Source organism: Protomyces lactucae-debilis, assembly GCF_002105105.1.
Source record: "Protomyces lactucae-debilis strain 12-1054 chromosome Unknown BCR37scaffold_29, whole genome shotgun sequence".
Taxonomy (NCBI): domain Eukaryota; kingdom Fungi; phylum Ascomycota; class Taphrinomycetes; order Taphrinales; family Protomycetaceae; genus Protomyces; species Protomyces lactucae-debilis.
Window position 1 is genome coordinate 1 of NW_024468021.1, and position 20,851 is coordinate 20,851.

Consider the following 20,851-nt stretch of genomic DNA (forward strand, 5'->3'; position numbering starts at 1 on the left):
CCATTGACTCGCTGATCGTCTCAAATACCTTGTCAGCGAACGACGTGATGATGGCCCTTCGCGCCACCATCTCCTTCTCCTCAGACCAGTCTGAGATCTCCTTCTTCGGCTTCTTCAAGTAGTCCAACACTCCAGTCAATTGTGCACCAGCCTCAAACTTGTCTTTGAAGACTCGCCATTTTGCAAAGTCTCCGTTGTACTGGATCAGCTGAATGCCGCTGAATGCCTCAACGCGGTGCTCCTTGACCCGTTCTGTTGGCTCGATTGCGCGCGGTAGTGCAAGGCTCATACTACCTCTTGATTTTACTAGTCCTCTGCTAGACTAAAGGCAGCGCAGCCGCTCTACTTATGTCCTCAACCTGCCAGCGTGTCAGCTTGGGCCCCTGATCGTCGCATCATCAATGAGCTCCTGAAACAATCAACGTCTCAACACAACACTCTTCGCATCGGTAGCACCTGGGTCCACTGCCTCGACCAGTGCTCTTGTTTGCTTGGCCACCAGCGTTGCGCTTCCAACCTCCCCTGCCACCAGACGATTGCGACAAGAGTGCCTGGGCGCTGGCTTGCTTCTGTGCATCATTCGCGAGCACTGCCGCTTGTTGACGAATGTCTTGGCGGACCTGGTCCACCCTCGTGGTCTCAGTGACGCGGGCTCGGTATGCGTTCTGGAAGGCGCTCCAGGCGGTGACGGCTGGAAGCCCATCCAACAAAAAGTCAATGTGCTCAGCATTGGTTACATGATGCTCGGCACTTCGCAGCTCAGCAACTCGCCCATCCACAAAGGCAAAGTGCACCTTGATGTCGTCGCCCTCGTTTGCAACATGAGCCCAGAGGTCCCTCTTCAATTCCTTGATGCGCTGCGAGGTATTGATGACGCAGCTCACGCACAAGGCTGCGTACAGTTCATCGACTGGGGTGGTGACCATTGACTCGCTGATCGTCTCAAATACCTTGTCAGCGAACGACGTGATGATGGCCCTTCGCGCCACCATCTCCTTCTCCTCAGACCAGTCTGAGATCTCCTTCTTCGGCTTCTTCAAGTAGTCCAACACTCCAGTCAATTGTGCACCAGCCTCAAACTTGTCTTTGAAGACTCGCCATTTTGCAAAGTCTCCGTTGTACTGGATCAGCTGAATGCCGCTGAATGCCTCAACGCGGTGCTCCTTGACCCGTTCTGTTGGCTCGATTGCGCGCGGTAGTGCAAGGCTCATACTACCTCTTGAGTTTACTAGTCCTCTCCTAGACTAAAGGCAGCGCAGCCGCTCTACTTATGTCCTCAACCTGCCAGCGTGTCAGCTTGGGCCCCTGATCGTCGCATCATCAATGAGCTCCTGAAACAATCAACGTCTCAACACAACACGAGACTCGAACTTCGGATTGACTCATACACCTGTTGGACTGGGGACGACTTTCCCGCTGCACCACAAAAGCTCTCAAGCATTCGGATACAGGGTCAGTGCTCCATATACCATTGCACCTGCGCACAACATCGATGGGGAAAGTCGTCCCTAGTCCAACAGGTGCATGAGTCAATCCAAAGTTCGAGTCTCGATGGGGACAGTGAAATATCGAATGCTGCTGTCGCGAAGGCTCCGGGGTCACAGGCATGGGTCGACGATAGATCTCCATGTAGACCTCAGGAAGCTAGGCGCAGTGTTGATAGACGCAAAGCTATGATCCGAGAGGGGATATAGAATCAGGTGAAGTGTTGTGCGCAGGTGCAATGGTATATGGAGCACTGACCCTGTATCCGAATGCTTGAGAGCTTTTGTGGTGCAGCGGGAAAGTCGTCCCCAGTCCAACAGGTGCATGAGTCAATCCAAAGTTCGAGTCTCGATGGGGACAGTGAAATATCGAATGCTGCTGTCGCGAAGGCTCGGGGTCACAGGCATGGGTCAACGATAGATCTCCATGTAGACCTCAGGAAGCTAGGCGCAGTGTTGATAGACGCAAAGCTATGATCCGAGAGGGGATATAGAATCAGGTGAAATGTTGTGCGCAGGTGCAATGGTATATGGAGCACTGACCCTGTATCCGAATGCTTGAGAGCTTTTGTGGTGCAGCGGGAAAGTCGTCCCCAGTCCAACAGGTGCATGAGTCAATCCGAAGTTCGAGTCTCGATGGGGACAGTGAAATATCGAATGCTGCTGTCGCGAAGGCTCGGGGTCACAGGCATGGGTCGACGATAGATCTCCATGTAGACCTCAGGAAGCTAGGCGCAGTGTTGATAGACGCAAAGCTATGATCCGAGAGGGGATATAGAATCAGGTGAAGTGTTGTGCGCAGGTGCAATGGTATATGGAGCACTGACCCTGTATCCGAATGCTTGACAGCTTTTGTGGTGCAGCGGGAAAGTCGTCCCCAGTCCAACATATTATCACAGTTGATGAATTGAACGCAGCCTTGTGCGTGAGCTGCGTCATCAATACCTCGCAGCGCATCAAGGAATTGAAGAGAGGACTAATAAGCTCAAGATTTACGAGAGGACTAATAAGCTCAAGATTTACTAGTCCTCTGCTAGACTAAGGGCAGCGCAGCCGCTCTATTTATGTCCTCAACCTGCTTGCGTGTCAGTTTAGGCCCCTGACCGTCGCATTATCGATGAGCTCCTGAAACAATCAATGTCTCAACACAACACTCCATCTAGCTCATTGTCGTCCATGAGGCTAGCAAGTCTTGCGACGAAGGCAGAGCTTTGCCATGAACTTTTGCAATTTCTGCCGCCCTAGTGCTTTGTTTATCAGATCTGCAATCATGTCTTCAGTGGCGACGTATCCGAGTGACGTGCAAGCACGCCGTACACAGTCTCGTACAAAGCGATATCTCGTCCGTATGTGCTCGGTGCGGGTGTGGAAGCGAGCATCATTGCCAAGGCAATAGCACCTTGATTGTCACCATGGACGTGGAATGTCAAGTGCGCACCGACGGCTTTGAAGTCATGCAATAGGTGTTGCATAGTGATCTTGACCCATTCGAGCTCCTTTGTCGCGTTGGCCAGCCCGATGTACTCTGCCTCCATTGTAGACTGCGCAACGACTTCCTGCTTCCGACTGCTCCAACGAACGCAATTTGGGCCGAGCATGACGATATGCCCACTGGCTGACTGTTGTTGTCAAGGTCATTGGCATAGTCGGAATCTGATGACACATGCACATCCAAGTCGCCCTTCTAGAAGACAAGACCTACATCCTTCGTGTGCTGCACATAGCGTTGGAGTTGCTTCGCTGCCCGCCAATGTTCATAACTCGGCTTTGCCATGAAACGACTTAGGACACCCATGGAGTGTGCCAAATCTGGTTGTGTTGCGGTCGTAAGGTACATCAAGCTCCCGATGACGGCCATGTACGGCATAGTTGCCATCTCTTCTCGTTCAGCTGGTCTGGGGTCACACGTTGCTTGAGAGAGTGAAAGGCTGCTCGTCATTGGGGTGTGTGTGCCATTGCAAGACTCGAGTCCAAAGCGCTTCAAAATCTCCCTACTGTAACGTGCTTGACTCAGGGTAATACTGCCATCAGAAGCGTAGGACAGCTCCATGCCACAGAATTGTGTGGCGATACCAAGGTCTGTCATGTTCCACTTTGTTGACAATGCCTGTTTGAAATCAGCCAAGGTGCTGTCGCTCTCAGCAATCATCAACAGATCATCGACATAGAGGACAAGCCGAATATCTCCCCGCTGAGAATAAACAAGCCTTGCTCATACTCGCATCGCAGGAATCCATAGGACAATAGGAACTCCGACATAACAATGTACCATTCGCGACCAGACTGTCGGAGACCATACAGCGTGCACTTGAGGCGGCAAACAGCGCCTTTTCCACTCTCATAGCCAATTGGCTCGTGCATGAACACCTTCTCTGACAGGTAGCCATCTAGATAAGCGCCAACAACGTCCACGCGCCACACCTTCAAACCCTTGTTGACAGCAATAACTAGCAAGGTGTGAATCGTGGTGAATTTCGCAATGGGAGCAAAGGGCTCCGAGAAGTCAACATGCTCCTCTAGCTGGTCCCTGTGCGCGACAAGGCGCGCCTTGAATTTGTCGATCGAGCCATCTGGGTTCAACTTGAGCTTGTATCGGGAGCTTATTGATGATGCGACCATCAGGGGCCCAAGCTGACATGCTGGCAGGTTAAGGGCATAAATAGAGCGGCTGCGCTGCCCTTAATCTAGCAGAGGACTAGTAAATGAGCTCCTGAAACAATCAATTTCTCAACACAACTGCTCCTTCCTCAGCCAGCGAATGTCAGGTACAAGCTTGTTGCTCCAGAAGAGAGACCCTCCGACTGGACGCAAGACAACTCGGAAGGGCCAGGGTCCATTGCAATGTTGAATTTGATGTCGTGTCCGGTTTTGTTTCGAGAAGTGCACGGACAGCTCAGGAGCAGCATTTTAAGCAGGAAACGTTGAGTGGAGTTCAAGAATGTGTTCACATTATGCCTATCCCCCAAAATGACTTTTCCTACAAAGTCAGCATCGAAGTGGACGCTTGCAGAAGCTCAAACGGTGGGCTTTGACTCTGCAAACACGCAGCAGTTCGCTTTTGATGATAAGTACCTTTTCTTGGCTGGCCTCGAAGAGTCAGAGATACACACGACGGACGAAGTTGCTCGACATTTTCGACACCTTCTGCATGATCTGATTTTACCTTTCAGAGGCCCGGGCCGGAGCTCCTGGAAATCAAGCCAGGTGCGCTTCGACACCTGATGCAAATGCAACAGGCGTCTCGTGCTCAGGCCAACTCAGCAGGAAGGCTTCGAGTCCTCTTTGGCAGTATAAGCCAGCTGACCAGGCTTGCAGACAAGCCATTACAAGCAAGCAGCGAGAGTCCTGCTTCGACAAGGTCAGGCGAGTCGGAGGCGAGTCACCAGCATGAACCGTCGGCGGAAACAGTCACGCAAACTTGCGCGCACGACATCCTGCGGCTGCTTCTGGATGTCATTGAGGATCGACTAGTCGAAGTCAGCTCAAGCGTAGAGACTCCCTTTGAGATTGAGCACAGCACCAAGCTCTGGACAGAAGACCCTGCGCCAGCGGATTCGTCTAGCTTCCGGCGGTTCTTTGGCAGCGAGAACGATGGCTCAGTACAGGAGACACGGAGAAGCTTCGAACGATCAGGCACTGAGGACCGTCATCTTGAGTATCGAATGCAAAAGACGACGCGAGGGGTTTGGCATCGGCGACTTACCAAGCTTCCAGATGTGCGGTCAATCCTACGCCCAATAGCTGCTTTGGCAGTTAAGGATGCGAGAGAAATACTGACGCGCGACTGTCTGAGAGCGGGCAGCTGACCACACACTTGGTCACTTGGCAGCTCGCCAACGCTATCTTTCGCGGCATTTCTTGCACTCACACACTGATGATATCGTCTGTGTCCTCAGTCGAGGCTTCTGTGCTGCTCCACGATTTTGAGCCGTCATTTCGCTAGCACAACGCCGTCTGTACTCAGGTTGCTGCGCAGAAGGAGGCTGCGGTGTTCAGAGTTTCGTGCTGTGCTCAAACTGAAAGGGACTCTCTAAGCTTGAGCTGACTTCAACTAGTCGATCCTCAATGACATCCAGAAGCAGCCGGAAGAGATCGTGCGCACAAGTCTGCCTGACTGTCTCCGCCGACGGTTCATGCTGGTGACTCGCCTCCGACTCGCCTGACCTTATCGAAGCAGGACTCTCGCTGCCTGCTTGTAATGGCTTGTCTGCAAGCCTGGTCAGCTGGCTTATACTGTCAAGGAGGACTCGAAGCCTTCCTGCAGAGTAGGCACGAGAATGAGACGCCTGTTGCATTTGCATCAGATGTCGAAGCGCACCTGGCTTGATCTCCAGGAGCTCCGGCCCGGGGCCTCTGAAAGGCAAAACCAGGGCATGCAGAAGGTCTCGATAATGTCGAGCAATTTCGTGCGTGCTGTGCATTTCTGGCTCTTCGAGGCCGGCCGAGGAAAGGTCCTTCCTATCAAAAGCGAATTGCTGCGTGTTTGCAGAGTCAAAGCTCACGACTTGGGCTTCTGCGGCCATCCACCTCTATGCCGACTCTAAAGGAAGCGGCATTTGATGGGGAGTAGAAGGGGTTTGAACGCTTTTGTATTTTATGAGCTGCCTTTTCGCCCCTGAATGTCACATAATTTCTACACTTCTTACGATCTCCATCGACGACTTCTACTTTACCTGAAAGACTGACCTTTGGCTTTGCTGAAGACTTGACGGGCGCAGGCCAGTCTCCTGCTTGCAGCGGCACCATCTCCCGGATCAGCTGCACGCAAGAAGCGATCATGTGCACTCTCAAGGGTTGCTGGAGCAACCCAGCAGATCACGGACGCCTCTTCGCGATGAATGCAGCGAGCTCATCTGCTACTGCAACAATAGCTTAGCGTAGACTCTCCAATTGATACCACGCGCCGCAAGTGCGGCCTTGCCCATGACAGTGGAAAGGCTGAGCTTTCCAGCTACGACATGAGGTTTCTCATTCGTGACTGGCGTTTGCCAAGCTTGAAGACTGGGCATCGAAGACTGTTGTTCAATGAACAAATCAATAGTGACGAATGACAGGGAGAGACTCTCATACTTTCGTTAGCCTCGATGGTCCCGTCTGACGATATTACCTTCATATATCAGAAGACCATTCGCCTTTTGGTTTAATTTTTTTCAACGATATCATCTCGCTTTACAAGAAACTCTTCCATATCCCAGGAACAGCTTACATATTTTCCATCCATCCTTTCCTGTCTTTGTGCTGCTAGCCATACAAGAGTATTTTCTGCAAGCTGTGCCTCGTGCGGCAGCGTACGCCGGCGCGCATCAGGTATGCTTTCAATGGCTCCTTGATAGGCACAGGACGTCACAAGCCCATGATCTTGGTACCTTAGTCGTAGTGCTTCTGTCCACCTTGAAATCGCAAGCCCTGAACTTCTGTAACTTGCGCCTTCGGGACGTTCACTCAGCGCGCCAGACGATGACAAGCTGATGCACATACATGAGCCGTTGACTTCCGAACGGGATTGCAACAGCCAAAGTACACGAACACTCGTCATGTAGCACCCCGAACATAGATTGTGGAGCGGAACCGAGGATGGAATTGTATGGTCCCGTGAACGCCGCCTTTATGATGATAGCCAGCTTCTTGATCGGGAGCCTCTAGACTTCGTTAGACAACGTTCAGCACCTTTTCTGAAAGCAGTATCAACTTTACAGCACAAAATCAAAAGCTCAGATCGTTCAGCTTCTTTTGCGGCAGTCTTCTCTGTGTTCAAAACGTCCAACATAGCAAGCACGTCGGCAATGGTGACAATGGTTACTCCAGAGCGTACGAAAGCTAGGGCTGTAGAGAGGCCGATGCCGTTTTCCCAGGCCGCGACAGTGATCAAGACATTTTTGCCTGCCAGGAAAAGATGTAGAGGCGAGATATAGATGTGAGCATTCCGGCAGCAATCGAGTTTCGATCAGGCATTGTTGTCTTTCTCATGTAGAGCACACGAGCTGATGGTTCTGTTGGACTGGGACTAGGTAGTTTGTCGCAGCTGGTAACGCGCAATTGACAGCTCCCCGGATGACGACACGTGGGATCTCGATTTGCCACTGTGACCAAACACCATGTCTTTGCAGCTACCGCGTCGAGGATCCTCGAGCGATCAGGACGAGTATGATCTAAGCCGCAGGTCCTCTTGGGCCGAGGTATTTATCGATACAAGCAAGCCGAAGAGAATGTCTGTTTTACCAGAGTATGAGCACGACCGAGACCTGCTAGCAACACCGCTATTTTCACCCGTCAAGCGCGACCCTTTCAATTTTCCAGCACAGGCAGTAGGAGAAGAGAGCAGTACATGGTCAAATTGGCTTTATGGCGTACTATCCACTATGAATAAATCTGGCCAACAATTGGACAGTTATGGCAAGATGCAGGAAGACTTGCACCGTGCAGCCATTTAGACAAGGGTAAAGGTCGAGCCATTGTAGGGTCTGCTCGGCCTGTTACGCCTGAAGAGGAGCAGCCTGGGCTTTTCGATGGGTTTTTGAAGCGAGCTGAGCAGGCAATGACTGCATTGATTGATGCACAAGAGCCAGATACCCCGGCAGCCGGTCCGCCGCGGCGGTCAGCTGAGCAGACAAGTCTTGAAACGTCGGCAGGTCCCTCCTCGTCATCTGGCCGGCCTCATTAATGCGTGGTGATGAAGCGTCACTTTATGCGAAAGTGCCGACGTAAAGACGGGTAGTGACTGGTCTGTTGTTGAAAGGTCTTCTCTTTAGCCGATATCAGCTGCTGTAGCAAAGATCGGATGTTGTCTGGTCCCTAATATGGAGCTGCGCTGAGCTTTGTAGTGTATTGTATAACCAACAGTCCTTGCTGTAGAGGTGTGAAGCGCCTCATCCATTGACAGGACGAGTTAAAACCGGTAGACATTCAGGTGGCCATCAACGTTGCTCCTCAATGCGCACATATCATGGGTGGTGCAAAGTTGCTAATACTGTAGCGTCGTGCTTGTTGGCCCAAATCTGCTGTATTGTGCATCGGCTGAGATTGATAAGGTGCTGTATCCGTGGTACAATGCTGCTCAGCCTGCTCTGGTGGAGTTTGGTCAGCAAACAATGGGATGGCACAGAATCATAGTGAATACCGCGACCTCGAGACTCGAGAGCGTCATGATTTCACCAGGCACCAAGGAGCCAGGTTTGACGCGACCGTTGTCAAGTGTGGAGGCGCTTGTGAAAGCTGGGCCACCAGAGTCAGCAGCCAGCGTTCAGTATGAGGACGATGTGAAGACCCTGCAGGTCGGTGCAGCCCTGCAGGGACTTGGATTGAGTCGGCACTGACTCAGCAGATGCTCTCGCCGTCAGAGTCTCACAGAGACGGTCAGACAGTATTCATGTCCACTAGACTGAGTTTCGCCAAGAGCTCGCACGCGCATCTTGGGCAGACAAGTGACGTGTTGTGGCCCTGATGATATCTCTTCGACACTCTTGTTTGCGAGACGGTGAGCTTTCAGTGATTCGACTCTTCACTGAGCTCCATTGCTCTAGTACTACTAAAATCAGTAGTACCTGGTCCTGACCGTCCTGCACCACAACTTCCACTAATGCCAGTCGTAGCCTCGTAGGTCCAGTACAAGCGAGACTTAGTGAGTTGAGACTCGAGAGACGAACGATGACGATGCAGATGCTTGCTATCGGGTCAGTCAATACCTGGGCAATGGGCGCGCTGCATGCCTGCATCTAGCGACGCATTTTAAATATAGCACGGCAACTTCCGCATTCAGCGACTCGACCATTTCCAGCGCAGCCAAATTCATTTTGCACCAAAGCGAGAAATGCAGCAACGCAAGCGCGACGGCGATCCAAACATGTAGCGCTTACAGACTTACAGTGTGACTGTGTGACTGTGTCAGGCTGCAGGCATACAGTCGCATACTGCCGCATACATCGCTGACGCGCGGCTAATGTTGGCTATGCATGATGCATCAGCTTCATCAAGGTTGCCTGTACTGATCCTACTAGTAGTCGGCTGCTACTGATCGAGCCTCTCTCTATTACATACGAGCGTTGAGTAGAAAGCTCGCCTAATCAGAAAAACATAGCAGCTTAAGCGTCTTAGAAGCGCTAGTCAGATATGATGCAAATGCCAAGCGCTTCATCTTGTCATCAAAATATGGACTCTGAAGGCTGATCCTGCACTATTGCTTGCCGGGGGCCCTAGCCTCTAGTCGATGACCTCACAGTGCTAACAGGAGCGTGTAGACTCTGTAGAGTCGCTGTGACAGGGTGTACACTATACTAGCCTACCACAGGCTACCAGTGCCACGGCCCACAAGCCCTAATGTGTACTATCGTCTATAGTAGGTCCGTAGTAATGCATCACGATTCAGATTCGGGAAGACGGAGCCACCGAGCTCTTATCCTCGTAATCTTGCGGCCAGTGGCCCCGCAGTGGGCCGGGCAGTGGCCAGTGGCAATGGGCAGTGTCACTGACTCACTATGTCAGTGTGCCAGACTATCAGAGACTAAGCTTGCCAGACAGTACCAGACTGCCAGTGTGCCAGCCTGCCAGGGCCCAGGGCCCAAGAGTTAGGAGCCTGGACCCAGTGGCCACCCCGATTCCCGAATCCCGATGTCCTCGAACCTCGTCCACGGGCCAGGCGAGGGCAAGCCTCTTGAAAGTTGAGACGAACGGTACAGTAATAGTGGTACTACCGATAATCGTGCTCTACCATTTGTACGACAACGCATCATACGGCCGGACATGGGCTCAACGGAGTCAGCGACCCAGCGAGTCAGCGCGCTGTAGCTTGTAGCCTGTAGGCAGTAGGCACCCTAGGCCTGTACCCCAAATTCCAGACTTCAGCGGCCAGCGCTAGCCTGTATTGTGCTTGTACGAATGCCATAACGAGCTATGGCCAATTGGTGTCGACAGGGTTGTTATTTACATCCTCAAGTTATCAGTTGTAGCGACTCGTGGGTCGTGAGTGACTCGTGACTCGTGAGTGGCTTTCGAGCGGCATAGAGCAATGATAGAGGTCGTTGACGCGTTGCAGACATTGAGTTCAGACTTGCAAAGTTGCAAACTGATCGCTTGGTGCTGTAAGTTTGCATCTGCGACAGGATTCACAGGAATACACATGACTCCATGTCCTAGCGATGCCAGGCCAAGCAGTCGACTTGCTTTCTGGTCATACAGACAGGCATCTCGTCATGACTCATGAGCTCACAAGGTCACAAGTTCACAACATGTAAAGCAATGCTGTCATGCGTACCATCAAGTCAGACACAAGGCCGCAACGAGCGGTTCATTCTGCGCTCATACCGCTTGGCATCTGGCCGCGAGCAATGAGCATATTCGGCTCAATTCTCCAGTGTGCTAAATCTCAATCTCATCGGGGCCGGAATGGGCGCGTTGCCAGGAGATCTCGCCCAGGACGGCAAGTGGCGCGCCCAGGAAATTCCTCGACCATCAGCGGGCGACGACGGTCGACTCCCGCTCGCTGCCCTCAGGCGCTTATGAAAATGCATCAAAACACGCAAGACAAGTCATGACGCCGCAGCTATGTGCATCTGCACAGAGATACGAAGCATTCTTCCTTCGCTTCAGAGCTTCTTGGATATAAAGGCTCCATCCTCGCCAATACCGTCCTCCATCCACCCAGCTTCTCACCTAGCTTGACGACATGAAGGTCCAGGACTTCTTCACCACATTCGCTACCTTGGCTGCGGCCGTCTCTGGTTCTGCCCTTCCTCACGCTAGGCGGCAGAACGGTACCAACGGTATCGCGCCCATCCAGTTTGTCACAACAACAGTCACTGCGCCGAACGGTGCGACACAGACTCTTGTTGTGCCCATCAACATTAGCATCAACGGCGGTGTCGCGCCTGGCAGTGTGCCTGGCTCTGGTGCCGGTGTCGCTCCTGGCTCTGGTGCTGCGCCTGGTTCCGTTGCTGCCCCTGCACCCGCCGCTGGCGGTGTGTCGCCTGTCGGCAGCAACACGGGTCTCGTTACTGGTGTCATTCAGAACGGCGTGTGCGTATGCAATGGTGCAACCATTGTTGCCCAAGGTCTCTACGTCGGCACAGTCCAGACACAAATCATCATCGGCACTTCGACCTTTGTCACGGCCAGCCCGGTCACGACCAGCGGTGCAGTCACTGTTGTCAATGGCCAAGTCCTGCCTGCCACGCCTGTTGTGACACAAACTTACTTCCCTGTCACCAACACCAACTTGCCGCTGCCAGCTGGTCAGCAGTACCAGCAGGTCGTCCTTCCTGGGTCCATCACCATTACCATCATTGTGACGATCGGCCCAGTCGCCATCGGCGGTAATACTGGCAACAACGGCATCTCCCCTGTCGTGACGGGCCTGCTTCCTAATGGCACTGCCTTCACATCGACTGTCGCTCCTATCGCTGGCTCCCCTAGCACGAGCCCTGTAGTGACGGCTGCACCTACCACGTCTGCTGCTGCCTTGGCATCACCTATTGTCTTCACGTCTGCTCCTTCTTCAACAGGTGTGTCTGGCGCTCAACCTACGTCTCCGCCCAGCGGCGCCCCCATCGGGACATACGGCCAAAGCCCTCTTGTCAACCAGGCCAACTTCATTAATGATATGCTTGTCCAGCACAACGCCTACCGTGCACGCAACGGCGCTCCACCAATGACATGGGATCCCGTTCTCGCCAATTACGCGCTTGCTAATGCGCAGCAAAACGCTGCTACCCGCAATCTGCTCCATACCTTCCAGCAGACCCCTGGTACGACTCCTTACGCTGGCTCGCAGACGTACGGTGAGAACATTGGCTTCCAGTCTGGTGCCAATAACCCACTCAAAATCGTCTGGCTCTTCTACAACGAGGAGAGTCAATACAACCGCGCTACCCCTGGCTTCCAGACCAATGCTGGTCACTTCACACAGCTCGTGTGGGTCGGTTCGACAAGACTCGGTTGCGCTTATGTTGCCACCAACGACGCCTCACAAACTGCGTACTACCTGGCTTGCGAGTATGCACCGGCAGGCAACATCAACTCACCTGCAGAGTTTACGGCCAATGTCTTGCCAAACGACGGCTCGTCTTTCCCCACCGCCCCAGCAGACAACATCTAACTGTACATTCTATAAAGAGCCGTGTGCTTCTATAATACCATTTCTTAATCTATCGAAAGACGTTATCGACTTGTATTGTGTGAATGCTGGTTGAATGATTGCATCCTGACTTAATGCTGAGTTGCTGCTGCTATAGCCCGCAGACTACCAGCCCACCGTGCCACGTCATAATTTCTGATATAATTGACGAGTGCCTTGCGCCTTGCTTCTGGGTTTTCTGCTGCAAGCGCCGCCGCCAAGTCTTGACGTTCGTTTGATGTGAGTGATTCGACATTGAGATGCTGCCGTATGCGCTTGAGATGCGCTTCATATTGGTCGGCGGCCAGAGTTGTAGGCGTGTCATAGAGCGCCTGCAATTGTGCTTCGAGTGAGGAGCAGCATATGTCTCCCGAAGACTCCTCGCGCTTGATGAGCCTGAGGCCGTCGTTCCAATGCGTTTTGATGGGCCCTTGCTGGTGACTTTTTGCGAGTGTCATGGGAGGCAGATGCGTTGACGTCGACGCGCCAAAACGACTACAAACATTGGCGACAACCATGAGCTTGGACCGGGCGCCGAGCAAACGCTGGGTTACAGACTTGCCGCAGTATGATGAGGACGACTACGATGACTATGCAGAGACGGAAGGTCTGCCTGTGCCACAAGAGCCTGTAGTGGGGCCACCGCCCGCTGTCTCTTTGCCTGCTGTCGCAGCGTTGCCCGTCGAGTCTCGAGCTGTTTCACGAACTTCTGTGGAGTCGGACCCGGCAGTGGGTCCGAGCTGCCTGTCTACTGCTGCAGTAGTGCCCGTTATACCGCTCAACCCCGAATCATCTCCCATGGACTCAGCGCCGACGACCATCCGTACGCAGGCGCCACCTCCCTCCCAAGAGCTCGATGACTTGAGTAGCTTTGCTCATGTCATGGATTTTGCCGATGCCCCAGACTTCTCTCTGCATGATGTTGAAGAGAACGCCAAGGAAACCCGCGCCGGAGACTTGGTTGTGTCCTTCGAGGACGAGGGAGTTAAGGGAGTTAAGGAGACCAAAGAAGGAGCGATGCGCACGCCCTCGATACTGCTGGCCACCAATACTTGGGCTCAGCGGAAGCAGATGCTCAAAGATCTCAAATTGAAGCAAGAACTGAATGAGGATGCTCCAGCAAATTTTGAGACGCCTGGTGAATGGAAGGTGTATGACGAGACACCAGTGCTCAATACTTTGGTGGAGGAAGAAGAGGATGAGCGAACACCAAGTGCTGTGCGTGTATCTCCGTCCAGACGCTCCATTTCGAGAGAGGCTCCTAACTCGCGCCCACAATCTATTGCTGCTGAGGTGGCTCCCCCGCTCCTCAAGGCAGATGAAGTCTCGCAAGAGTCTGAGTCCAAGAATCTACCAAAATTGCCTCTATCGATGATCCATATGCCGACTCTGCTACCAGAATCGCCTCTATCGATGATCCATATGCCGACTCTGCCTGATGTACGCAACACGAAAGAGCACGAATTGCCAGCCCTTCCTGGCTCTTATAAAGATGCCTTACCCGACTTGCCAGAAATGCGTCAGGAGCCAGAGCCCGTCCACGATGGGCCCGTCTCAATGCCTAAGCTTGCGCTTTCTACAGATGATCTTCGGACCGAGCGGATCATGGAGCTTGATCCAGCACTCTCTGTCAACAAGCTCCGTGGAGGCCACTTGCCCGCACCCTCCCACACTGAGACAGAAGCGAGCCCAACATTGTCTGCTTCAAGCCCGGCCGAATCTCGGCAAACTGGCAAACGAAAAGCATCACGGCCAAAGTCGTTCGTGCAAGAGACGGCTTTCCGACCACTGTCGCCGGTGCAACCCATATCTCGCTTTTCAGTGGATTCGCCCGTAGACAACGACTACCGTTTCAGTATGGGCGACTTCAATCCAGCCATCATTTCCCCAGAAAGCGAAGCCTCTTCTATCGAGGTGCGAGAGAGCGATCGTCTTGCTCAGGAACTTCTCGACGAGCTGCAAATTGGATCCTCAGTGGCCGAGACGAATGAAGCATCTTTGCAAGAGCCCTCTATGCAGGAAGAGGCATTGCCACGCAACTCACGCAGCCTAGATGAGTCACCGCGCGAGATGGACGTGCCGCCGGTACAGACACTAGACAATCTGCCTCGCCGGCCCCCGTCCACCAACCGAGCACGCAGCAGCTCAGGTTCACGCTTTCTAGAGGCCCTGGAAGCCCCTGCTAGGCTCGACGTCCAGCGAGCCATGGATAGCAAGACACTCGACTTACTCGAGCCACAAAACAGAATTGTCGAGATTCGACGGCGTATACACATTCTCAGCACCGCGCCGAGTGAGCTACAAGCCTATCTACAAATCAAGTCTCGAGAGCTGGCGACACAGCATCGCGAGCTGCCGCTACCCGCAAAGCCAGCGACTCCGCCGCAGCCTCAGCGGTTTGAAAAAAGCAAAGATGCGGCGCGGTCCGTGCTGAGTAGAGCGCGACGCGCGAATTCCGTGCTAAAAAACCTCGGGCGGCGGACGGCATCAGGACTACAGCGTAATTCACAAGAGTTGTCGTAGATGGATCTAGGGCCCTTTGACTCGCATGGCTTCTTTAGCTCACTCGCCATGATCATCGTGTCTGAGCTTGGCGACAAGACCTTTCTCGTTGCGGCACTCATGGCCATGAAACACGACCGGCTCGTCGTCTTTGGCGGAGCATTCCTGGCGCTCCTCGTCATGTCTGTGCTGAGCGGGCTCGTTGGCCACTCTATGCCAGCCTTTTTGCCAGCCTACATCACCAAGCTCGCGGCGTGTGGCCTCTTTCTTGTTTTCGGCGTCAAGCTGTGCTATGAAGGCTACTACATGGACAAGGATGCGTCCGTCAAGGAGGAAATGGCAGAGGTAGAGCACGAGATTCAAGATGTCACGCTGGAAGATGGACAACCGCAGCCTGCACGCTACGAGGGAGTCGCCAACCTGGTAGGGCTCGTCTTTTCGCCAGTCTTTATCCAAACATTTACACTCACATTTCTGGGCGAGTGGGGCGACCGTAGTCAGATTGCTACGATTGCCATGGCTGCAGGCAGCGACTACTGGTGGGTCATTCTGGGGACGATTCTGGGGCACTCGCTGTGCACCTTGTTGGCGGTGGTGGGTGGTCGCATGCTCGCGAGCCAGATTTCAGTGCGCAGTGTGACATTGGGCGGGGGCATCTTGTTTCTCCTCTTTGGCCTGCTCTACCTTTACGAAGTCTTTGTATGATACGCTTGTTTTCCTCTATAGCAGCTCTACAGCTCCTTGCCCTCGCGGCCCTTGTCCTCTCCATCATCAGCGCGCCCATCACCCGCTTCAGGTTCATCATCGCGTCAACATAAACATGGCTAATCAAAACAGTAGCTTGGGCAGCGCAAACGGCGTCAAATTTGGCGTCTTTGGTTATTGCGCCAAGGCAGGATGCAGCAGTATACAGGTTGGGTATGCTACAGACGATATCCTCTCTTCGCTGTCAAGTGCACTCAAAAGGCAGCGCTTCATCTCGCCCTTCAATCTGCCTAGTACCACGCGAAATAACTTGAGCAATGTCCTGCTCGCTCATCCTGTTGCGGGTGGCTTGACGCTCGTGATGCTCTTGCTGTCCATCATTGGACATTCGAGCAAGGCGTCTGGCTCATCCCGCTATCACACGGCGCTGCTTATCCTCAGTTTCTTGACCTCCCTCGTGACGCTCCTCGCATTTCTCGTCGACATTCTCATTTTTGTGCCCAACTTGGATTGGGGCACCTATGTGACGCTTGCTGCCACTATCCTGAATGCTGGTGCGACGCTTGCTCTGTGTGTCAGTCAACGGCGACTCAAGACGCGCAATGCAATGCGCTCAAGGATTGCAGAAAACGACGACTATCAACCAGCCCAGACACAACAAGACGAGCCTGAAAAGGCAACGGCCACCTTGCCAAAGTTCGCTCAGTTTGAAGAGTCGCCACCCTACAAGCACTCGACAGAGACTGAATACGACATGCCAGGCATGGCCGTGTCGGAGCCCACGCAGCGACTGCTGCCAGCCCAAGAATCTGTGCCTCGCATTGCGTACAACGTCAGCGAACAAGTGTCACCTAATCCGACGCAAGTGGCTCCTCGGTATGGCTACATGCAGGTCGAGGAGCAGGCGAGGCAGCACCCTATGCCGACACGAGGGCCGCGGCCAGCACAAAGATACGGACCTGGACGGGTCGTGTCGGGTCCGCGGCCCATGCCTGCCATGCCTATCGAGCCTGCCTATGTTGCCAATGAACCATGGCTAGCGCAAGAGGGAGAGCAAGACTTGCGGCATGTGCAACCGCCACAGAGCCCATCGACGCTGAGCAACTCGAGTCATTTCACGTCGGTCTCGCAACGCGCGGTCAATCCAAGGTGGCAGGCAAATCGTTCGGGCATGGGCGTAGACGCACGCGGCAGCAGACCTGCCGACGCGCGCTGGCAGCGTCGACCCGAACCGCCGTCTATTTTGGCAGGCAATCCGGATTTTGAGTTGACGACAATGAAGGCGTCGAGGCTGCCACGGAGGAATATGGCGGCGATTGCAAGATAAAGAGTCATGGTTTAAGAGTCCACTAGCTTTAATAAAATAGTAAATGGAGACGCAAATGCGCAGTCGACATCAGCTTCCTTCCACAATATCCACCAGCGCAACGACATTCACGAGACTGCCTAGAGGATGGCACATTTTTTTTCTTTCCGTCTTGTTGTCTGTGGGGTCAGAACAGCCCTAGGATGTTAGTCTTTGAGACTGTCATGGTGAATCTTACCGAATGGCTTCATCGAAGACACCTTTAAGGCCCTTCTGATTCAGCGCGGAACACTCAAGATATCTGTCAGGTCAGCACGGCCGACTTCGACGAGGACGACGTACTTGACAGCACGAATCTCTTTGGCGAGCAAGAGGCCTTCAGAAAAGGTGACTGGGCTCTGTCCTCTTTGTGATAATCGGTCGATTGTTTCGCGATCGTCTCTGAGATCCATTTTTGTGCCAACAAGAATTATAGGCACGTCCGGGGCATGGTGACGCACTTCAGAAATCCATTTGCTCTTCACATTCTCGCATGATGCAGGATTTACCAAGGAAAAGCATATTAGAAAGACCTCTGTTTGCGGATAAGATAAGGGGCGGAGACGGTCATAATCTTCTTGGCCAGCAGTATCCCATAGTCCAAGATTTACTGGCGCGCCGTCCACTGTGACTGTAGCGGAATAGTTGTCAAATACCGTCGGAATGTATTCGCCAGGGAAGGCATTGGTAGTGTAACTGATGAGCAGGCAAGTCTTGCCGACAGCGCTATATGTTAGTGCTTCATCAACAGCAGACAGACTGACCCGTCGCCGACTACGACGCATTTCATCGTTCGTGGTGAGGCCATTCTATGCACTTAAGCTGCAGCCGCTGCTTGTAATTTATGAGACTGAACAGATGGAAGAGCTGAGATACAGTTGACAAGTGTCGCAGTAACAAGAGTGTCGCTCAATCGACTTTGTGTTCTGCGAGGGCGCGCCTTGACAGCTCGTACCTTGTACTTGTGTCGTTCGCAGTTTCAAAGCAGATGATAGACCGTGACGTGGGAGCGTGCGCAAATCCTTGAGCGATCGCCTGGCTGAGTCCTTGCGCAACGCCGTTGTTGAGCTCATGAACAGCGCGGGAGATGTCAAAGCATCTGCCTGGGTGAGTAGCTCAAAGCGTGAGAATGTTTCGCATCACGGCTCGGGGCGCGCGCCTAGAGGCTAGCGCTAGCGCGCCTCACAACCGCCTGGACGCAGTGAAAAGGCTCACATTTCAGGGCTGTCTGCCAACGCCTGACTCTGAGAAGCATCGAGCAAGAAGTTCATCAGGAACGTTCTGTCTACTTTGCCCATACTTGAGGTGACATAAATCACGAAACAGCCGCGTAGGTATAGCCGCCATCAATCATGACGGATGATCAGGCGATCTTCCAAAACGAACATGATAAGCAATTACTCTCGGATGTTCGTCTTTAGCTGCTGATAAGCTCTCGGCTGACAAGATAGTCTGGAACCAAACTCTTGTCCGAAAGATTGAAGCAGACAGTTGTTGCAATCAAGGTTCTCATTTGCGATATATTCATGCCCAACTAATTTGGCTAGGATTTCGCAGCTTTCCTCAGACGAAAATCTACAGTGGAAGACGAGTCTTACAAAGGTTTGCTGTCTATCCATATCTGTCGATCGCCTTGCTGACGTCAAATTTTCAGCTATGCAACGCACAACGCGACTGTATGCGGAAAGTCTGAAGTCTGACCAGTCTCGGCAAGGAGATTACGTTGCCATTGTATCGCATTCGCTCGACCTTGACGATGCTGCTACTCAAGCACATCAAACATTTGCCAAATCTTTGTTCGAAGTTGCCACTGATCTAGCGGAGACTGCTAAGGAGGTCGAGAGAAGTCGAAAAGCGTGGAAGGAGAAAGCACAGAGACAAGACAAGCACGTCTTGGATCTGGAAGCTCAACGTGAGAAGGCAATTCAAAAATACACATCGGCAACTGAGGAGTTGGAGAAACTCAAGTCAGAGGAAGGCCAAAATCGCCGCACAGGGTTCTCTTTCAAATCAAAAGCCGGCAATGTAAGCACTGCCTGCCTTCCATGACTTGCTGACTGTCCTAGCATATGGACGATTTAGTGGGTCGCGTAACTATCTTCAAAACTGATATGCAGAGTAAGCAGGAGGCCGCCCAAGCGCAGCGCTCAGAATTGATGTTGAGTTTGAGACCGCAATCCATTGCTGAAGCTCAGAAGCTCGCTCAAGAAGGCGACAGTACCCTGAAGCTGCAAATGCTTAAATTTGGTATGCCTCAACCATGGCACGAATCTCAGCTCACTCTAGCTCGTCTTTATGAAAGCTTCTTGTTGTCTCAGTGCATGGCTATCTCGCCCACTGACCAATCTCAATCGTTGCGCTCAACTCTCAACTTGATAGACGATTCGGGAAACGTCGGAGCTTCCGCCTCATCATCCCATTCATTAGTGAACAATGATCAATTGGCTAGGCCGTCGGACCGCATCTTTGGCTCTTCTCTGGCGAAAATTTTGGCTAGAGAGGACCGCGTCATTCCAGCTTGCGTCGTATACACTTCTAGCCTACGGATTTTGGCTCACCTCAGGAACAATGCATCGAGCTTATCGAAGGGCATGGATTGACTACTGAAGGTCTTTATCGGCTTTCCGGATCTCTCTCGGACATAAGTGCACTGAAAGGTGCAATCAGCACTGGTCAGTTTATGATTGCATGAGATGAGTACTGACTACAAGGTGTGCCTTTGGCTTCGCTAGATTCGCAGGTCATTCAAGACCCCCATTCCCTCTGCTCAGTGTTAAAGCTTTTCTTTCGAGAACTCTCGGAGCCGTTAATCCCAAACCAGCGCTACAACGAATTTGTTGAGGCTTCAAGTAAGTCCCGGCTTGTCATTCCTGTCTGATCATTAGGAATACCAGACGAACCAAGACGTCGGATACGACTTCATCAGGCGGTCAATGAGCTGCCGGTAAGTGAGCTAACAAGCCACTATAATCTCTAACTTCAAGGATGAAAGCTACGCACTTTTGCGATACCTCTTCCTTCATCTTCATCGGTACGGTCGAACCCCGCATTGCACCTTTCATGCTGACCTCAGAATACATCAAAATCGTTCGCTAAATCTGATGAGTGCAGCTAATCTTGCAATCGTTTGGGGCCCAACGCTGCTCGGTGATCATTCCGTGGAAGATATGCGTAAGCGCTTAGTCCTTGCACAGGAAGCTAGCTAATCGAAAGCTCTCCAATCCATTGTCGTCGAGACAATCATACTCAATTGTCTGCTTATCTTCGAAGAGGATACAGAGCCTGTTGCGCTGCGCGATGACCACTTCTGATCGAGGATTTGCATGGCAACTGCACATGTGAGAGTCACGATGTCTTACTGCGAGAAGTTACTGTCTAAAATTGGATGTGTCCATGCTGATGCTTTGAGCTTGCGCGTCAATACACCTATGAGGCCTAGTTCTCATCGCACCCTGCACGCGGCTTTCGTCAATTGAAGGAGATTTGTATATTTTGACGACCTGTAGCATCACAAATGCGAATAGAGGCTCGGCTTCCTATCCTGGATCAAAAGTGGAGTGCGTAGGGCGCCCTTCGACTGCAGGCAACAGTATGCGGAGATTTGAATGTATCAGATGATGTTGTGACTCGTGAGCCATCTGATGGGCCCTGGTCGATTTGTAGCACGTGGCATACAACAACGACAACCCAACTACAGCAACTCCGTTTGTA

The 20,851-nt window shown here is 52.6% G+C and overlaps 10 protein-coding genes across 10 annotated transcripts; 7 read left to right on the plus strand and 3 right to left on the minus strand.

Moving 5' to 3' along the window:
• The first annotated feature begins 1,670 nt into the window (after positions 1-1,670).
• Positions 1,671-2,627, plus strand: BCR37DRAFT_384338 (uncharacterized protein). The gene is made up of 2 exons (XM_040870213.1): positions 1,671-2,372; positions 2,503-2,627. Exon 1 carries the CDS (start codon positions 2,039-2,041, stop codon positions 2,243-2,245), a length of 207 nt encoding a protein of 68 aa, XP_040722036.1. The 5' UTR covers positions 1,671-2,038; the 3' UTR covers positions 2,246-2,372; positions 2,503-2,627.
• A 1,777-nt stretch (positions 2,628-4,404) lies between these two features.
• BCR37DRAFT_197755 (uncharacterized protein) lies at positions 4,405-5,383 on the plus strand. Its single transcript, XM_040866347.1, has one exon. The coding sequence runs from the start codon at positions 4,706-4,708 to the stop codon at positions 5,288-5,290; it is 585 nt and encodes a 194-aa protein (XP_040722037.1). The 5' UTR covers positions 4,405-4,705; the 3' UTR covers positions 5,291-5,383.
• Positions 5,384-5,476: 93 nt separating this feature from the next.
• Positions 5,477-6,007, minus strand: BCR37DRAFT_389831 (uncharacterized protein; the record flags this gene model as incomplete). Its single annotated transcript, XM_040870775.1, has 1 exon — positions 5,477-6,007. One exon carries the CDS (start codon positions 6,005-6,007, stop codon positions 5,477-5,479), a length of 531 nt encoding a protein of 176 aa, XP_040722038.1.
• Positions 6,008-6,624: 617 nt separating this feature from the next.
• On the minus strand, positions 6,625-6,960 carry BCR37DRAFT_352584 (uncharacterized protein; the record flags this gene model as incomplete). The annotated part of the gene is made up of 1 exon (XM_040868142.1): positions 6,625-6,960. The coding sequence occupies one exon, from the start codon at positions 6,958-6,960 to the stop codon at positions 6,625-6,627; it is 336 nt and encodes a 111-aa protein (XP_040722039.1).
• A 5,115-nt stretch (positions 6,961-12,075) lies between these two features.
• Positions 12,076-12,570, plus strand: BCR37DRAFT_352534 (CAP domain-containing protein; the record flags this gene model as incomplete). The annotated part of the gene is made up of 1 exon (XM_040868135.1): positions 12,076-12,570. The coding sequence occupies one exon, from the start codon at positions 12,076-12,078 to the stop codon at positions 12,568-12,570; it is 495 nt and encodes a 164-aa protein (XP_040722040.1).
• A 534-nt stretch (positions 12,571-13,104) lies between these two features.
• Positions 13,105-15,111, plus strand: BCR37DRAFT_395729 (uncharacterized protein; the record flags this gene model as incomplete). Its single annotated transcript, XM_040871663.1, has 1 exon — positions 13,105-15,111. The coding sequence occupies one exon, from the start codon at positions 13,105-13,107 to the stop codon at positions 15,109-15,111; it is 2,007 nt and encodes a 668-aa protein (XP_040722041.1).
• On the plus strand, positions 14,923-15,886 carry BCR37DRAFT_384355 (uncharacterized protein). The gene has a single exon (XM_040870214.1). The coding sequence runs from the start codon at positions 15,112-15,114 to the stop codon at positions 15,793-15,795; it is 684 nt and encodes a 227-aa protein (XP_040722042.1). The 5' UTR covers positions 14,923-15,111; the 3' UTR covers positions 15,796-15,886.
• Positions 15,887-15,910: 24 nt separating this feature from the next.
• Positions 15,911-16,441, plus strand: BCR37DRAFT_352597 (SUR7/PalI family-domain-containing protein; the record flags this gene model as incomplete). The annotated part of the gene is made up of 1 exon (XM_040868144.1): positions 15,911-16,441. A coding segment is annotated over one exon (531 nt), but the record flags the coding sequence as incomplete, so codon positions are not given.
• Positions 16,442-17,038: 597 nt separating this feature from the next.
• BCR37DRAFT_199272 (rac gtpase) lies at positions 17,039-18,430 on the minus strand. Its single transcript, XM_040866352.1, has 5 exons — positions 18,356-18,430; positions 17,905-18,239; positions 17,444-17,866; positions 17,340-17,402; positions 17,039-17,299 (listed from the first exon to the last, which is right to left on the minus strand). The coding sequence occupies exons 2-5, from the start codon at positions 17,946-17,948 to the stop codon at positions 17,242-17,244; spliced, it is 588 nt and encodes a 195-aa protein (XP_040722044.1). The 5' UTR covers positions 17,949-18,239; positions 18,356-18,430; the 3' UTR covers positions 17,039-17,241.
• Positions 18,210-20,671, plus strand: BCR37DRAFT_197765 (Rho GTPase activation protein). Its single transcript, XM_040866348.1, has 13 exons — positions 18,210-18,549; positions 18,592-18,645; positions 18,688-18,742; positions 18,795-19,165; positions 19,207-19,221; positions 19,258-19,387; positions 19,427-19,665; positions 19,704-19,749; positions 19,852-19,989; positions 20,026-20,084; positions 20,125-20,171; positions 20,214-20,311; positions 20,354-20,671. The coding sequence occupies exons 1-13, from the start codon at positions 18,493-18,495 to the stop codon at positions 20,449-20,451; spliced, it is 1,407 nt and encodes a 468-aa protein (XP_040722045.1). The 5' UTR covers positions 18,210-18,492; the 3' UTR covers positions 20,452-20,671.
• The last annotated feature ends 180 nt before the right edge of the window (positions 20,672-20,851 follow it).

What these genes read in the sequence shown, in the direction of transcription:
- BCR37DRAFT_384338 (XM_040870213.1), top strand. Translation starts at nt 2,039, where the DNA reads ATGCTTGAGAGCTTTTGTGGTGCAGCGGGAAAGTCGTCCCCAGTCCAA.
- BCR37DRAFT_197765 (XM_040866348.1), top strand. Translation starts at nt 18,493, where the DNA reads ATGACGGATGATCAGGCGATCTTCCAAAACGAACATGATAAGCAATTA. An exon ending in ATAAGCAATTACTCTCGGAT is followed by an intron (nt 18,550 to 18,591) that starts GTTCGTCTTTAG and finishes CTGACAAGATAG; the next exon opens with TCTGGAACCAAACTCTTGTC. An exon ending in GCATGGATTGACTACTGAAG is followed by an intron (nt 19,750 to 19,851) that starts GTCTTTATCGGC and finishes ACTGACTACAAG; the next exon opens with GTGTGCCTTTGGCTTCGCTA.
- BCR37DRAFT_384355 (XM_040870214.1), top strand. Translation starts at nt 15,112, where the DNA reads ATGGATCTAGGGCCCTTTGACTCGCATGGCTTCTTTAGCTCACTCGCC.
- BCR37DRAFT_197755 (XM_040866347.1), top strand. Translation starts at nt 4,706, where the DNA reads ATGCAAATGCAACAGGCGTCTCGTGCTCAGGCCAACTCAGCAGGAAGG.
- BCR37DRAFT_199272 (XM_040866352.1), bottom strand. Translation starts at nt 17,948, where the DNA reads ATGGCCTCACCACGAACGATGAAATGCGTCGTAGTCGGCGACGG. An exon ending in TGCGTCGTAGTCGGCGACGG is followed by an intron (nt 17,867 to 17,904) that starts GTCAGTCTGTCT and finishes ACTAACATATAG; the next exon opens with CGCTGTCGGCAAGACTTGCC. An exon ending in AAAGAGATTCGTGCTGTCAA is followed by an intron (nt 17,403 to 17,443) that starts GTACGTCGTCCT and finishes CTGACCTGACAG; the next exon opens with ATATCTTGAGTGTTCCGCGC.